Source organism: Lampris incognitus, chromosome 10 (assembly GCF_029633865.1).
Source record: "Lampris incognitus isolate fLamInc1 chromosome 10, fLamInc1.hap2, whole genome shotgun sequence".
NCBI lineage: Eukaryota > Metazoa > Chordata > Actinopteri > Lampriformes > Lampridae > Lampris > Lampris incognitus.
In genome coordinates, this window is record NC_079220.1 from 38,687,060 (window position 1) to 38,705,034 (window position 17,975).

The 17,975-nt window shown below is 52.6% G+C and overlaps 2 protein-coding genes across 2 annotated transcripts in view; one reads left to right on the forward strand and one right to left on the reverse strand.

Moving 5' to 3' along the window:
* Positions 1-17,975, reverse strand: part of cacnb1 (calcium channel, voltage-dependent, beta 1 subunit) — a 481,576-nt gene that overhangs the window by 456,142 nt on the left and 7,459 nt on the right. The window lies entirely within an intron of this gene.
* Positions 11,904-12,862, forward strand: LOC130120084 (phosducin-like protein). The gene has a single exon (XM_056288702.1). It carries the CDS (start codon positions 11,942-11,944, stop codon positions 12,860-12,862), a length of 921 nt encoding a protein of 306 aa, XP_056144677.1. The 5' UTR covers positions 11,904-11,941.

Genomic DNA, 17,975 nt, shown 5'->3' on the forward strand with positions numbered 1-17,975 from the left:
AAGGAACAGGCTTGAGCATTAACACATGAAACATCGGATGGACATTCAGAGATAGTGGCAGAGTGAGACGTACCACAGAGGGGTTGATGATGCGTTCAATGGGGTAAGAGCCCAAGTAGTGGGGTGCAAGCTTCCAGGAAGTTGCTTGGAGGGGCAAGTCCCTGGCCAGCAGCCAGACCCGCTGTCCCAAACGGTAGGCAGAGGCGGGGACCCGACGCCGCAATGGGACTGCTCCACAGATCTAACCAGAGCGGTATGGGCAGCCTTCCAGATGTCGCGACACCGGTAGAGATGGGCTCTGGTGGACGGGAGCGCAGCCTCCAACTCCTGACGGGGAAACATAGGGCATTGGTAACCAAGCGAGCACTCGAAAGGAGACATAGCCATGGCTGTGCTGGTCATGGAGTTGAGGGCATACTCCACCCATGGTAGATGTTTGCTCCACGAGGCGGGGTTGCTGGTGGTCACACAATGCAGGGCCGCCTCGGGGCACTGGTTTGCCCGCTGGTCTGGGGGTGGTACCCAGAGCAGAGGCTGACCGTGGCCCCAATCCCCTTATAGAAGGCTTGCCACACTCGGGAAGTGAACTGGGGACCACAGTCAGAAACGATGTCCTGGGGGATGCCATGTAGGTGGACGACATGGGTGACCAGGAAGTCTGCCGTCTCGGCTGAGGAGGGGAGTTTTGGGAGAGCCATAGTGAAGCTTTGGAAAACCAGTCGACGATGGTCAAAACGGCAGTGTTGCCTTGGGACACGGGGAGACCAGTCACAAAGTCCAGGGGGATGTGGGACTGATGTGCGAGCGGGGACAACTTGGAAGCGGGAAGGGGTGTAGGAGACCCGTGTGTGATCTGGGTTATCGGGGCTCTCTCATCCCCGATTGGTGTTTCAGTTCATCTGCTCCTGTGTGCCTGAGTGATCCTGATTTACCAGCCTCACTCACTTGTTCCCTTCTCCGATTGGCTGTGTGGTTCCTGCACACCTGCGCACAATCTCCCTCCCCTTTCTCTGATTGACTGTCTGGTTCCTGCGCTGTCCTGCACACCTGCGCCAAATCTCCCTCCCCTTTCTCCGATTGGCTGTATGGGTCCTGTGCACCTGCGCCCGATCTCGCCCATGCCCCGGGTATATATGCCCCTTGGTTGCTCGGGGTCTTGGTCGGTTTGTCTCACTCACTAACAGAGACTCTTGATCGCCAGATTGCCACTTCATTTTGTGAGCTTTCCCGCTGTCTGTACCTGACTTCTATTCCTGCTGTTTGTAAGTGTTTGTGTCATTAAAGCTTTGTTCAAGCCCAGCCTGTCCTTGCTGTCTGCATTTTGGTCCTCTTCTGCTCTAGCTGTGACAGAACAAACCGACCAAATATGGACCCAGTAGACCTGCTCAGCCTGCTGTATCCTGGGGAGGATTTTGATGTGTCGAGGTACTCGTTCCTCAATGAAGAGCCAGGCTTCTTTGAGCTTCTCGCCGTATCCTGGAAGCAGGACCCTGACTTAGCCCAAGAAGTGACTTTCTTCAGGTGGAAATTCCAGCTGAATCCGGTTCCTCCCAAGCCCTGAACGACAGCGTCTAAGCTGCCCAGCGCCCCAGAGTCTCAGCTGCCCAGCGTCCCAGAGCCTCAGTTGCCGAGCGCCCCCGAGTTCCTGAATAGTCGGTCTGTTCCTGAGCCGTCAGCTGCCCCGGCCGGCGTGCAGTGTGTTCCTGTGCCATCGGCCGTCTTTGCCGACGTCTCGTCTGTTCCTGTGTCGTTGGCCGTCTTTGCTGCCGTGCAGTCTGTTCCCGAGCTGTCGGCTGCCCCGTCTCCAAAGCCTGCTCCCTGAGTGGCTGCTGGCCCGCCTCTGCAGCCTGCTCCATGAGTGGCTGCCGGCCCGCCTCAGAAGCCCGCTCCCGGAGCGGCTGCTGGCCCGCCATCGAAGCCTGTCCCCCGAGCGTCTGCCCTGCCGCCTCTGAAGCCTGTCCCCCAAGCGGCCGCCCCTGAAGCCTGATCCCTGAACGGGCGTCCCGCCGCCTCCGAAGCCTGGTCCCCGAGTGGCCATCCCGCGGTCTCCGAAGCCCGGTCTCTGAGTAGCCGTCCCGCGGCCTCCGAAACCTGGCCTCCGAGCAACCGTCCCGCCACCTCTGAAGTCTGTTTCCCAAGCGGCCGTCCCGCTGCCTCTGAAGTCTGTTTCCCAATTGGCCATCACGCCGCCTCGGTCCTGTCTGCATCACCAAATCTGTCCATTCACTGGAGCTGCTCTGCCCTTCGGTCCTGCATCCTGGTCGCCCTCCAGATTGGTTCCATCCATCGGTCCAGCCCCCAGGCCATCCACCTGAGATCCCTGGCCCCATTGATCCCCCCACAGACCACCTTTATCCGTGCTGCTTGGTGCTTATGGTCCGTTTGTTTGGGACATCTGGAATTCGTCCCTTGGAGGGAAGGGGGAGGTCCTGTCATGGGTGTGTGATCTGGGTCATCGGGGCGCTCCCATCTCCTGATTGGTGTTTCAGTTCATCTGCGCCTGTGTGCCTGAGTGACCCTGATTGCCCGGCTTCACTCACCTGTTCCCTTCTCTGATTGGCTGTGTGGTTCCTGCGCACCCGTGCCCAATCTCCCTCGCCTTTCTCCAATTGGCTGTCCGTTTCCTGCCCCCCCCCCGGGCTATATATGCCCCTTGGTTGCTCAGGCTCTTGGTCAGTTCCTCTCACTCACTCACAGAATCTCTTGGTCGCCGGATCGCCATGTCATTTCGTGAGCTTTCCCGCTGTCTATACCTGCCTTCTGTTCCTGCTGTTTGAAAGCATTTCTGTCATTAAGCTTTGTTCAAGCCCAGCCTGTCCTTGCTGTCTGTATTTGGGTCCTCTCCTGCTCTCACCGTGACAGGAGGGAGAGAGTTAGCGCAGAATTATTCGCCAAACATTTGGGCCAATAGTGGGGTAAGAAGCTTTGAAAATGTCTTATAAAATTTGGTTGGGAAACCGTGTGGAACCAGAGACATGCCACCTTGCTTGCATTATTTCAATTTCAGAGAGGAGCTCCTCAAGTCTATTTTTAACATTCACATCAATGGAGGGGATCTCAAGTTTTTGTTAAAAAGAATCCATTAATGACAGATCTTCAGGGTGGTCAGAAGTATAAAGTTTTGAATACAAATTATGAACTGTATCATTTATTTCATCATGGCCAGTAGTGACTATACCCTAGGAAGTATGCATTTCTACTACGGTTTGACAAGTCAATGCTTGGCGAAGCTGATGTGCAAGAATTCTACCAGATTGCTCTCCATTCATAATTATTGGAATGCTACATCAAAAGGAGGAACTCTGCATGTCCAGTTGACAAAAGTTCGAATTCGGTTTGTACTGAAAGACGTTTTCATACAGGTCGGGCAATGGGGAAGAGGCATAAGTTCTCTCAAGTTCCAAGATTTCACCCTGTAAGGCATTAATACATTTTATTTTACATTTTTGGGCATAGGCAGAGTAAGACATAATTTCACCCCTCATATAAGCTTTTTTTTGGGGTGGGGGGGTTTCCCGGGTGGGGGGGTTTCCCCCGTTTTTCTCCCCAATTGTGTCCGGCCAATTACCCCACTCTTCCGAGCTGTCCTAATGTCTGCTCCACTCCCTCTGCTGACCCTGGGAGGGCTTCAGACTACAACATGCCTCCTCCGATATATGTGGAGTCACCAGCCGACCGACAAAGGAGGAACTACTGCAGCGACCAGGACACATATCCACGTCGGCTTCCCACTCGCATACACGGCCAATTGTGTCTGTAGGGACCCCCGCCCAAGCCGGAGGTAACACGGGGATTCAAACCGCCAATTCCCGTGTTGGTAGGCAACATAATAGACCGCCACGCCACCCGGACGCCTCCTATTAGCTTTTAATGTCTCCCATAAAGTTGCCATGGGGTTGTGTGGGGTTCGATGTATTTTGAGAAATGAAATAACTTGATTAGACAGAAATTTTATGAAAGCTTCCTCAGAAAGTAGGAGACAGTTAAAGCGCCACGGTCAGCAGGATAAGGGTTGGTTTGATAAAGTTAGCTGAAGAATCAATGGGGCATGGTCTGAGATTACAACAGCCTGATAACTGCATTTTCGAACCGATGAGAGCATTTTGTGGTCTAGTAAAAAGTAATCAATCCGAGAGTAAGTATGAACATGGGAAAGAAATAGTCACAACTCGTAGGATTTAGAGAACGCCAAACATCCAATACTCAATAGGAGTTTAGAAATGTATTAATAATAGAGGAATACTCGGAAACAGGTATTGATGAGATACAATAAAGAGTGGTAGACTGTGTATTGACGTCATGTAAGAAGGATAAAAAAATCCTTACAAAATTGTGCATCGTCCCAGTTTGGAGCATACTACATATGTTGTCTCCCCTCCGAGAATCTCCCCCTTAACATGGTGGAGGGGTTTGTGTGTCCTGGTGATCTTGGGAACTGTATTGATGACCCTACCAGAGCAATAGCTCCTGTTAGGGTCTCCCAAGGCAAACTGGTCCCAGAGTAGTGCCCAGACTAAGAGCGATTCCCAAGAAACCCAATGAATTTACAACAGCAGAGCCACAGCACCTTGCCCGAAAAAAGGAAAGCCCCCCCCCCCCCCCGGAGCGAGACCTGGGAAGAGAGCTCACCTGTGAGCGTCTGATGGCTGGGCCTTGGCCCATGAGGCCCCGTCGGGCCCAGCCCGAAAAAACAACATGAAGCCACGACCCCGTGGATCCACCCCAAGAGCATTGGGGTAGGGTGCAATGCAGGCTGGGCCGTAGGCAAAGGCGGCGACCAGGACGTGCCGACGTCCGGCATCGCAGACTTGTACTCGGGCCGTAGAATGTCACCTCTCTGGCAGGGAAGGAGCCTGACCTGGTGCGGGAGGTGGAGCGGTACCAACTAGATATAGTTGGGCTCACCTTCACATTTAGCATTGGCTCTGGTACCAAATTCCTGGAGAGGTGTTGGGCTGGACTCTTTACTTTTCCAGAGTTGGCCAAGTTGACAGGCATCAGATGGATGTGGAGATACTCACAAGTCCCCAGTTGAGCGCTGCAATGTTGGAGTTCTCCCCGGGGAATGAAAGGGTTGCCTCTATGCGACTGTGAGCCGCTGGGGGGAAGCTTCTGACTGTTGTGTGTGCTTATGCAACGAATAGCAGTTTGGAGTATTCGGCCTTCTTGGAGTCTCTGGGTGCTTTCCTGACTAGGTTTCCGCCTGGGGACTCTATAGTTCTGCTGGAGGACTTCAGTGCTCATGTGGGCATCGATAGTGAAACCTGGAGGGGCGTGATTGGGAGGAATGGCCTCCCCGATGGGAACCTGAGCAGTGCCTTGTTATTGGACTTCTGTGCGAGTCATGGATTGGCCATAACAAACAACATGTTTGAACATAAGGTAGTTCATATGTGTACTTGGTACCAGAACACCTTAGGCCAAAGATCGATAAACTTCGTGATCGTATCAACAGATCTGCAGCCGTATGTTTTGGAACTTGGGGGGAAGAGAGGAGCAGAGCTGTCAACTCAACACCACCTGGTGGTGAGTTGGATCAGATGGCGGGGAATGCTGCCGGACAGACCTGGCAAACCCAAACGTGTATTGAGGGTGAACTAGGAATGTCTGGCAGAGGCCGCTGTTCGTGATGTCTTCAACTCCCACATCTAAAAGAAGATCTCATGTATCCCGAGGGAGGCTGCGGACATGGAGTCTGAGTGGGGACATGGAGTCTGAGTGGGGACATGGAGTCTGAGTGGGCCATGTTCAAAGCCTCTATTGCAGATGCGGCAGGTAGAAGCTGTGGTCATCAGGTCTTCGGTGGCTGTTGAGGTGGCAACTTATGACCCCGCTGGTGGACACCGGTGGTGAGGGAAGCAGTCAGGCTGAAAAAGGATGCCTTTCATGCTTGGTTGGCCAAGGGGTCTCCTGAAGCAACAGACAGGTCCCGGGATGCCAGAAGAGCTGCGGCTTCAGCAGTCATATAAGCAAAAAACTCGGGTGTGGGAGGAATCAGCGAGGCTATGAAGGAGGACTTTCGGTTGGCCTTAATGAAGTTCTGGCAAATCATCTGGCGACTCAGGAAGGAGAAGCAGGGCTTGACTCAGGGTGTGTTCAGCCGAGTAGGGTAACTGCTGACCTGGACTGGGGCTGTTGTCGGTTGGTGGAAAGAACACTTTGAGGAGCTCCTGAACACGACTAACATATCCTCTGTGCAGCAGGTAGAGTCTGAAGACTCGGTGGAAGCCCAACCCATATCCCTGGCACAGGTCTCTGAGGTTGCAAGGCGCCATGTGTGGAACAGATTCGCCCTGAGGTGCTGAAGGCTCTGGACACTGATGGGCTGTCTTGGCTGATACACCTCTTCAGTGTCGCGTGGAGGTCGGGGACAGTACCTGTGGAGTGGCAGACTGGAGTGGTGGTTCCTATATTTAAAAAAGAGGACCGGAGGGTATGCTCCAATTATTGGGGCATCACACTGTTCAGGCTCCCTGGAAAAGTCTACTCTAGGGTGCTGAAAAAGAGGCTCCGACCGATTGTCAAACCTCGAATCCAGGATGAACAATGTGTATTCCGTCCTGGCCATGGAACAAAGGACCAACTCTTTACCCTTGCGGAAGTGCTGAGGGAGACATGGGAGCTTGACCATCCAGTCTATGTGTTTTGTGGTCTTGGAGAAGGCTTACGACTGTGTACCCCAGAGCACTCTGTGGGGGGTACTGCGGGGGTATGGGGTACCGGGGCAGTTGCTACAAGCCATCCGGTCCTTGTATAACCAAAGTAAGAGCTGTGTCTGCATTCTCAGCACAAAGTCAAACACGTTTTCGGTGGGTGTGGACTCCACCAAGGTTGCTCCTTGTCTCCAATTCTGTTTGTGATATTCATGGGCAGGATCTCAAGGCGCGGCCAAGGTGAGGAGTATGTCCGTTTTGGGAACCACAGAATCGCATCTCTGCTCTTCGCAAATTACGTCATTTTGTTTGCTTCATCAGAACATGACCTCCAGCGCGCACTGGGGCGGTTTGCTGCCGAGTGTGAAATGGCCGGGATGAGAGTCAGCAACTCTAAATCTGAGATCATGGTTTTCTACCGTCAAATGGTGGATTGCTCCCTCCGGGTTGGGGATGAGTTGTTGCCTCAAGTAAACTCCTCCCTGGCGATCGCGAGCTTAGCAGAGTCGAGGCGCCGAGCACGTGCGTAGACTGGGTTGCCGTCGGTGGCAATATGGTGCTCCACGCCGTGCTTGGCCACCGCTGACGAGAACGTAGGTGTGGTGAAGTCAGGGAACTCTGCGAGCAGTCGTTGATACGTATCTCCGGCGGCGAGCATGTTTGACAGGCCGAGCGTCCCTGCACCTCCCCGTGTGCACGGGTAGGTAGCGAAAGAGACAGCATCGATCAAGCAACAGCTCGTAACATCCACCAGCAGTCTGAAGGCGCACAGGAAGTCCGCGCCCAGGAGGGGAACCGACACCGCGGCCATATCGAAGTCCCAGCCGAAACGCCGCCCACCGAAACACACCTCCACATACCTGGTGCCGTAGGTACGTATGGGCGTGCCGTTCGCGGCATCCATCGGGGGGCCTTGACCGCCAGCTATGGTGTCCGCGGCCGATGCAGGCAGGATGCTAAGCTGAGCGCCCGAATCGACCAGCAGCCGCCGGCCAGATAAGGCGTCCTTGATAAACAACAGCCTGCTGTTCTCGCCGGCGCTCATAGCTGCTATTGAGCGCCGGCCCTGGCGATTCCCTGGACGCTGAAGCAGCATGGTGGGCGTCACTGCTTGGCCCTGGCACCAAACCTGTTGTGGTAATAACACACGCTGGCGGCGGGCAGCCGCGGTGCCCGCTGCATCCTCCAGAGGCGGGGGCGAGGTCTGGGTGTGGAGCATCGCATGAACGAACTGCTGCCGGTTGACGAGGAAAATCCTGTCCGCTGCCGCACCCAGAGCGCGGTAGTCTTTGGTGGGGGAGAGGGGGTAGCTGGCCAGCACTGTGCGCACAGGCGCTGGGAGCTGCCATAGAAAAATATGGGTGAAAATGAAGGAGGGGTCCGCCGAGCCCAAAACGGCTGACATCTTCTCCAACAGCTCAGAAGGTTTGCTATCGCCGAGTCCGTTGACTGACAACAGGCGATCCCGCCTTCTCCATCTCCGACAGCTCGAAGAGCTGCAAAAGGAATGCCGTGAGTGCGCCGTATTTTCCCACAACCGGGGGGGCTTCCAGTAGCCCCATAGCTCGGGCCGTCGTCCGGGCATCTATCACCGCCACCACATGGAAATACCTCGTAACATCCCGCATTATTCCTCCCAGCTCGAACTGGGCTTCAATGTGCTGAAACCATGGCCGGGGACTGTGCTGCCATAAGTCGGGCAACTTCACCGTTGCTGCTGAGATGCTAGCGCTAACATGAGCCATACCCTTAGCATCATTCGGAGCGGTGTCGTCATCGCTTTGGGTCGACATGTTCGTTGTCAACGTGCGGGGTCACCAATGTGGGAGTGCAGGAATGAGGAGACGGAGAGATTGAGTCGAGTCAAGTCCGTTTACTCGGCACACAAAACAACACGGATACAGCACAATCTCTCGTGGCAACAATCTAACCGCTATAGGCTGCAAACATGGCTCCCCCCCGGAAACTCTAAGCAGTGGCAAGGTCAGCACTCTGAATGTTTGCGTTAAAGGAGCAGCAGCCCCTGGTGAATCTACCCTCATTTGTGTATCACCACAATATGTGTTTAAAATGCACAGTCTATTTCTAATTTACATTCCATAATGTTTTGGGAAAATGCACTTGAAGTTACGTTTTGCTGTGTTTCCTCATTTCGCCAGGTTTAGTCGTTAGCCTGTAATCTACTGATCTGTTGTCGATTGCTAATGCCTTGTTTAGACCTGTAGGGGAATAATACGTTGCCTGCGTTCGGCCATTACAACATCGGACTTGACTGCAGCAACATCGTTTCCGTGTTTTGTTTCTTTCTATTCCTCCTTACAGGTAAGAATGATAGTTGTAATATGTTTCACTGTGTATATATGTTTTCTATGCTATAAGGAACATGCACGGAGTAAAATATCCGTGTGTGCAGTAACTTTAGCATGTGAAATTAGTTTGGCTAATCTGAAAATGTTGCGCTGCTGTAGCATGCTAGCTAGCTGCGTTACGTAGGCAACAGCGCAGTAGAAACGTAATGGTCGCCATTTAGTGAGGAAGCATCTCGTGACAAAGCGTGTTTGCTCTGCATTCATTTTACATGATATGGTTACAACAGTAATGCTAAAGTGTTGCAGTTTACGAAATATATCAGTTGAATGTGTGAATGCAAAATTACTTTTATTTGTGTTTATGTTTAACTGAGATTAAACTGTTTTCAGGGTTAAATGCATAACAGCAGTATCTAGTATTGGAACAATGCACACATATTATGATGTTTATTTTAAAGGTGCAATAGGTAATTTTCTAAGTCCGTTCAAGGTGATGATTCAAAGTATTTTTGAAGTCACTTTAAAGCTATAGTAAAGATATTCCTTTCCTAATGCTGTTTTAAGATGCTGTAAAGATATTTCACTTATTCTGGTTAAATGTCCAATGCAGATATTTTTCTGATTTATATCCAATGTGTTTTCTGTTTTCTTTAAGGTAACAAAAATCAATATTGGTATTTTTCATTGTGGCAAATGACAATACTGTAACGTGCATGGATAAGTAGACACGTTGGTCCTTGACTAACGGGTCGGACCCTTTAGTCGACTGGTTAACGTTGTCGCTGTTAAGGTTTGTAGAACGAACCCAATAGCGACAACACAAGACAAAGTAAAGCACCAACCTGGCAGGACTCGTAGAGGAGAGCCGGCCGGGCCTGGACAGAAGGGGGAGGCGCTTCAGGCGGAACTTGAGAATAGCTTCTTAAAAATGGGAAAACGTAAACTGCCCCCTTAATCCGAAAAGGAAAAAACGTAAACTGCTCCCTTAAAGTCCGAAAGGGAAAAAACGTAAACTGCTCCTTTAAAGTCCGAAAGGGAAAAAACGTAAACTGCTCCTTTAAAGTCCGAAAGGGAAAAAAACACAAACTGCTCCTTTAAGGTAGAAGTCCAACCGAGTAATAAGATCCACAGTGAGAGAGGAGAAATTAGAATATCAAAAACTTGATCTCAACTAGAAAATCACGATGGGAAAATCCAATGGGGAAAACACAAAGAGAGTTCTTCTCCGAACAAGCTCTCAAGGAGAACTGACACAAGGGAATAATCAAACAAGCAAAAACACGGAGAATACTACAATCTGTACTCCACCGGGAGACACAGAAATGTCACAAAACTCGAGACGAAGAATTTACTCACGGGACTGTTCAGGACGAACTCGCGACGAGTTCTGGAAAGCAAACAAACTTATACTAGAGTGGTTAACGAGTAGGTAGGCTGCAGGTGTTTCAGACGCGCCCTTCCCCCGCTCTCATTGCTGGTTGCCAGGTTGGTCAACAGACCGAGCCCTAACAGTCGCTTGCGGAATGGGAGATACGGGCTCGCGTCTCGGCTGTGGTGACGGTCTCCCAGACTGCCCCCCGAATTCGCTGCAATACTATATTTTTCTAATTGTGTACTTTCTTAAACGGACAATGCGCTATTACATTACATTACAGTCATTTAGCCGACGCTTTTATCCAAAGCGACTTACAGTAAGTGCATTTAACGTAGGAAATCAGGATAACTGCTAGTCATCAGAGGTCATAAGTGTATCTAAACAAGCATCTACGGGCAAAACCAGTGCTTAAGTAAAAGTGCAAGAGAGAGGTTTTTTTTTTAAATGAGTGAATACAATAAGTGCTAAGAACAAGTAACAAGGGTAGTAGTTTTTAAAGCGGTGAGTTTTCAACCTGCGCAGAAAGATGGGCAGCGACTCCGCTGTCCTGACATCAGTGGGGAGTTCATTCCACCACTGTGGGGCCAGGACAGAAAAGAGCTGTTATCGGGTCGATCGGCAGCAAGGGCCTCTGAGCGACGGGGCAACCAGGCGTCCCAAGACATCAGAGCGAAGTGGTCGGGCGGGGGTGTAGGGCTTGACCATGGCCTGGAGATAGGAAGGAGCTGTTCCTTTCACTACCCTGTAGGCTAGCACCAGAGTCTTAAACTGGATGCGAGCAGCTACTGGGAGCCAGTGTAGGGACATGAGAAGGGAAGTTGTGTGGGAGAACTTAGGGCGGTTGAACACTAGACAAGCTGCAGCTTTCTGAACAAGCTCCAGAGGTCTGATGGCCGACGCCGGGGCTCCAGCAAGAGGGGAGTTGCTGTAGTCCAGCCGGGAGATGACCAGAGCCTGGATGAGCACCAGTGCCATCTCATCGGTGAGGAATGGGCGAATCCTCCTGATGTTATAGGGGAGAAATCTGCAGGAGCGAGCAACCGCTGCAACGTTTTCAGCAAACGACAGTTTGTCATCCAGGATCACACCCAGATTCTTCACAGTCCGAGTTGGCGTCACCATGGTGTTGTCAATGGTGATGGCCAGGTCTCAGTGCGGGCAACCTTTCCCCGGGAGGAACATTAGCTCTGTCTTGTCCAGATTGAGCTTCAGGTGGTGTGTCGCCATCCACTCCGAGATGTCAGTCAAGCACGCAGCAATGCGTATCTCTACTTGTGTGTCAGAGGGAGGAAAGGACAAGATCAGCTGGGTGTCATCGGCATAACAATGGTAAGAGAAGCCATGTTTCAAATTGTTTATAGGGACAATGCAATGTTTATTGAGAAGCTTGGTGAACATGTAAATATGAACGTTTTGGAAAATACTGTAATGTGCATGGATAAGAAGACAGGCTGGCCGCTGGCTCGCGGGTCTGACCCTTTAGTCTAGTGGTTAGCGATGCCTCCTGCAGTGCGGGCGATACGGGTTCGCGTCCCGGCCGCGGCAGTTCCTGTGGCTGTCGTCGTTTAATGTGAGGTCGTAATACAAAAAGGTGAGCAGCAGTCATGACAACTCTGGATGACAAGGTTCTTGGAGAGAAGCTGCAGTACTACTATAGCAGCAGTGAGGATGAAGGCAGTGACAATGAGGATGAAGATGGAGAATCCAAAAGCATTCGCAATCCTGATGTCTTGGAGCCTGAGATAGACTATAGCCCGGATGGAAGTGCTGTCAACACAGGACCAAAGGGTGTGATCAACGACTGGAGGAAGTACAAGCAGCTGGAGGTGGAGCAGAGGCAGGAGCAAAAGAAAGAGATGGAAAGGTTGATCAAGAAGCTGTCCATGACCTGCCGCTCAGACCTGGACTTGCAGAAGGATAAGGAGAAACAGAAAGACATACAGGATAAGATAAAAGGCAAAATGACGTTACAGGAATACAGCATGCTCCAGGAGGAGGAGGATGATGAGGATTTCCTCCAGCACTACCGCATGCAGCGCATTGAAGAGATGCGGCGCCAGCTGTGTCGTGGCAAGCGGTTTGAGCAGGTCTATGAGCTGAACAGTGGAGAGGAGTTCCTTGAGGCCCTGGATAAGGAGGACAAAAGCACTGTGGTCATGATCCACATCTATGAGCCCGATGTCCCAGGTTGTGAGGCAATGAGTGGCAGCCTTCTGTGTCTAGCCCAGGAATACCCACTGGTCACATTTTGCAGCGTACGTAGCTCCGCAATAAGCACCAGCGCATTGTTCAGAGGTAGCGCTCTGCCAGCCCTACTGGTTTATAAAGGTGGGGACCTGATTGGTAATTTTGTGCGGGTCACAGACCAGCTAGGGGAAGACTTCTTTGCTGTTGATCTGGAGGCCCTGCTGCAAGACTATGGCCTTCTGCCAGATAAACCTGTCCTCATCCCAAAGACAATTTGCAATGGAGCAATCATACAGCACACTCACAGTGATGAGGACTCTGATCTCGATATAGACTAGTCACTATATGCAGTCCACATCACATGCCCAGGGAGCACAGGCACATATACATAGTTTGCGTGGACTGGATATGTTTATATGTTTATAGACCTACCCTTTATATGTTTTAAGACCTACCTAGTGATGACTGAGCCTATTTTGAAGCATGTAAGCTTTTACTTTCACAGCATCATACCACCAGCTATGAAACGGATCAAGAGGCAAATGCACAGCAAGGATAAGATGTCGAAACCCAGAGAACGTTCATCACGACACTTCATTCCTTAGTAAACATGAGTTATATTTAATATTAGTAATACTGAGGACCTACTGTCATGCACAGGTTATGCAGGTGTTATGTCGTTTGAGTGTTTTTATTTGAGCTACAATCGAGTGTAACTATTTTATTTTGAAGTTGTAGTAGAACAGTTTTTTTTTCATTGTGTTTTATGCATGCTCAGTAATCCAGGCAAGAAAATGACGGGAAACTGAATCGGAAATTGAATAGTCTAGCGGTTAGCGATGCCTCCTGCGGTGCGGGCGATACGGGTTCGCGTCCCGGCCGCGACAGTTCCTGTGGTTGCGTTGTCCCCCGAATTTGCTATTGTCCCCCGAAGTCTGGGAGACCGTCGCGAACCTGTGTCTCCCGCTCCGCAAGCGACAACGTTAACCAACCGACTTAAGGGTCCGACCCGTTAGTCAAGGATCAACGTGTCTACTTATCCTTACACGACCCCTCTCCTTCGGAAAGCGTGTCCCCGCGCTTCAGTTCTCTCACGCCTGTGGGCGCACGCGCTTCCGATGACCTCACCGTCTCACCATCCCACTTCTGACACCAATGAAGCGAATCTGGGGACCGTCACCCCAGCCGGGACGCGAACCCGTGTTTCTCACTCCGCAAGCGACGACGTTAACCAGTCGACTAAAGGGTCCGACCCGTTAGTCAAGGGCCAACGTGTCTACTTATCCATGCACGTTACAATACATTACAACATCGGACTTGACTGCAGCAACATCGTGTCCGTGTTTTGTTTCTTTCTATTCCCCCTTACAGGGGCGTAATATTAGCCATCATGTTAGCACCCTTAACATGCGTAGTAGGCATAGCGCGTAGTTATAATGTAGTACTCAAATAGACGTACGTAAATATACTACCAGAATGTTTGTTCCCAACTGAACAAAATGGGCGATGTAGATACAAAAGCGTCGTTGTTTTATCGAATTATTGAACAATTGGCAGGGAGCTCTAAAAACCTCAGCCAACGTCACCGCTTTATTTTTCCTCTTACTTATTTTTGTAATTGTTTCAATTAATAAATTGCTCTCTTCGCTTTCTCTTATTGTATGGTGTTATTTGTCAGTGCTTTTTGTTTTATTCTCTTGTTTTTTGTATGTCATTTTTAACTGTTTTATCCTGGTCTGTCAAGCACTTTGTAACCCTGTTTCAAAAAGTGCTGTAGAAATAAATAAAATAAATTGTATTATTACTTGTGACTGTCTGTATGGGGTAGAATATTTGACTACAATGGCCTCCAGTTCACATCCAGATGCCCCTTGGTTACAGTGTAGCTACAGAATGACTGGACAGAAGTCTAATTATTTTGTATCTACACTGAGCACTGTTGTCTCTGTGTAGTGCAAAACTTGGATCTGCACAAATGTGAGCGCTCTGATTTGGGGATATTCATTATTCTAGCAATATATACTATGTTTGAGACAAAAAGATCTGATGGATAAAGATGCCCAAAGAGTTTTCTGTGATTTACTTTTTTTATCTCACCTACATTACTCTTAATATGTCTAAATATATGGTGGAGAGGTGAATGTTTCATCAATTAGTTTGCCCGTTCTGTTTGCTGTTGTTCTCTTTGTTCAGATGAAAGTTTTGTTTTTTTTTTCTCCTAAAATAACTCCCCTTGAGCCCATGTCATTACTTGTGTTATGCTCGCGCGCCAGAACCTGACCCGTGTGGCGAAACCCAAGACAGACAGACACGAGATAACTTCCAAAGCTGCAAAGAGAGGTTTTATTGTGGGAGGGAAATGTATGGTGAAAAAAGGCGTTCTGTTAGTGGGATGTGTGAGTAAACTATGTGTGGTGTCCCGTGGTTTGCGTGTATAACTGTGTGAGTGTTTTTAGCCAATGTGTGGTGCGATATGTAAATGACCAGGAGGTGTTGAAAAAATGTGCGTGCACCTGGCGAGAAAGTCCAGTCCGTGATCCAAGGGGGGTTGTCCGAGAAAGTCCAGGTCCGAGATCCGGGAAGTCGAGTCCGAAAGGAGGGGTCCAGATAGAGGGACAAGGGGGGAGATCGCAGGAGAGGTCCGGGGAGAAACGTGAAGGTCGCTGGGGACGAGGGAGACGCGGGGAGCCGTGGAAATCGCGGAGGGAGAGTCTTGGGAGGGAACAGGGACACGAAGATAAGACACTGGGGAATAAACAGAATGCAAGGAACGCTGGAGGGCTTGTCAGAACTTTACCGCAGGGTTCAGTACGTCGAAGCACTGAGAGACGTTCTGGGAGGCTTCTTGTAGAAGGCTGCCTGATTGCCACAGGTGTGCCTGATGGATGATGGCAAACACCTGGTGCAGTGCAGCGCTCGTCTCAGAGCGCTCGGATGTTTCCGGCGCGTCCGAGCTGGGGGAGTGGCTTGAACGTGCCGGGGAGGCAGCTCGGGGCCGTGTAACCACAACAGGACCCCCCCCCTCCTACGGGAGACACCGGGCGACCGTCCGATGGCGTTGGGGTGGGCCCGATAGAACTCCTCCACGAGTGCGGGGTCGGCCAGGTAGGACCGGGGAACCCAGCTGCGGTCCTCGGGCCCATAGCCAACCCAGTCCACCAGGTATTGGTACCCACGCCCCCGGCGGCGTACGGCGAGCAGCTGGTCGACATCCCAGACCATGTCACCACCGTCGAGGACCCTGGGGGGTGGAGGAGCTTGGACAGGGGGAGACAGGGGGCTGGTGGCTACCGGTTTGAGGCGCGAGACATGGAAGACGGGATGGATCTTGAGTGAGGTAGGGAGATGGAGACGCACCGCCGAAGGGTTGACGATGCGGTCGATGGTGTAGGGACCGACGTAGCGGGGAGCCAGCTTCCGGTTGAGGGTAGGGAGGGGCAGGTCCCGGGCCAGGAGCCATACCCTCTGGCCAGGTCGATAAGCTGGGGCCGGCGCTCTCCGCCGGTTGGCGCTGCGCCGGGCCCGCTCTGTAGCTTGCAACATAGCGGCCCGGGCGGTCTTCCAAACGCGCCGGCATCGGCGGAGATGGGCCCTCGTGGACGGGACCGCTACCTCCAACTCCTGATGGGGGAACAGAGGGGGTTGATAGCCCAGGGAACACTCGAAGGGGGACAAACCAGTAGCCGAACTCTCCATGGAGTTGAGCGAGTACTCCACCCAGGGCAGGTACTTGCTCCAGGAGGCGGGGTTGCTGGTGGTAACGCAACGCAAAGCCGCCTCCAGGGCTTGATTGGCCCGCTCTGCCTGCCCATTGGTCTGGGGGTGATACCCGGAGGAGAGGCTGACCGTGGCCCCAATCCCCTTACAGAAGGCCTGCCATACCTTCGAAGTGAACTGGGGACCACGGTCAGAGACAATGTCCAGGGGAATTCCATGAGGTCGGACGACGTGGGAGACGAGAAGGTCCGCCGTCTCGGCTGCAGAGGGGAGTTTGGTGAGGGCAACAAAATGGACGGCCTTGGAAAACCGGTCGACAATGGTCAGGATGGTGTCATTGCCTTGGGACACGGGGAGGCCAGTTACAAAGTCCAAGGCAATGTGGGACCAAGGTCGGCCGGGGACAGGAAGGGGGCGCAGGAGACCTGCTGGAGGGCGATGGAGAGCCTTGCTGCGGGCGCAGGTGGTGCAGGCTGCCACGAACTCTCTGGTGTCTGCCTCCATGGTGGGCCACCAGAAACCCCTGCGGATGAAGGCCGCCGTTCGGTAGACACCGGGGTGGCAGGCAAGATGGCTGGAGTGGCCCCACTCCAGCACCTGGGGCCGGACAGAGGGAGGCACAAATAGCCGGTTCCGGGGTCCATTGCCTGGGTCGGGATGGGCGCGCTGGGCCCTTCTCACCACTGATTCGACGGCCCAGGTGACGGCGCCCACCACCCGGGCCGGGGGAAGGATGGTGTCTGGGGCGTCAGGGGACCCCTCGGGAAACAGACGGGAGAGGGCGTCTGCCCTGACGTTCTTGGTGCCCGGGCGGTAGGTGAGGGTGAAGTCGAACCGGCTGAAGAAGAGAGCCCAGCGCGCCTGCCTGGGGTTGAGCCTCTTAGCCGTCCGTACGTAGGTCAGGTTTTTGTGATCGGACCATACGATGAACGGCTGCCCTGCTCCCTCCAGCCAGTGTCTCCACTCCTCTAGGGCGGCGTGGACGGCCAGCAACTCCCTGTTGCCGATGTCATAATTCTTCTCCGCAGGACTGAAACGCCGGGAGAAGAAGGCGCACGGGTGGATCTTCTGGTCCTCCTCCGACCGCTGGGAGAGGACGGCTCCGATGCGTCCACCTCCACGATGAACTGTCTGCACGGGTCCGGGTGGGCGAGCACCGGAGCCGTTGTGAACAGCCTCTTCAGGGCCGAGAAGGCGGCTTCCGCCTCCGAGGTCCAGGAGAAGGGGCGGAGGTTGGAGGTGAGTGCAGTGAGGGGGGCGGCCACACGGCTGAACCCCCTGATGAAGCGCCGGTAGAAGTTTGCAAACCCCAGGAAGCGCTGGAGTTGCGTCCTGTTGGTGGGCCGTGCCCACTCCTCCACCGCTCGGGTCTTCCTGGGGTCAGTGCGGACGAGCCCCTTCTCCACGATGTGGCCAAGGAACTCCACGGAGGCGGAGTGGAACACGCACTTCTCGGCTTTCACGAAGAGCCTGTTCTCCAGCAGCCGTTGGAGGACCAGGCGGACATGCTGGTGGTGTTCCTCCTCAGTCCTGGAGAACACGAGTATGTCATCCAGGTACACCACCGCGAACGTGTTCAGCATGTCCCGGAGCACGTCGTTGACCAATGCCTGGAAGACGGCCGGGGCGTTGGTGAGGCCGAAGGGCATAACGAGGTACTCGAAATGCCCTAGGTGGGTGTTGAAGGCCGTCTTCCATTCATCCCCTTCCCGGATGCGCACCAGGTGGTACGCG

Coding starts and splice junctions, on each gene's coding strand:
- LOC130120084 (XM_056288702.1), top strand. CDS start 11,942: ATGACAACTCTGGATGACAAGGTTCTTGGAGAGAAGCTGCAGTACTAC.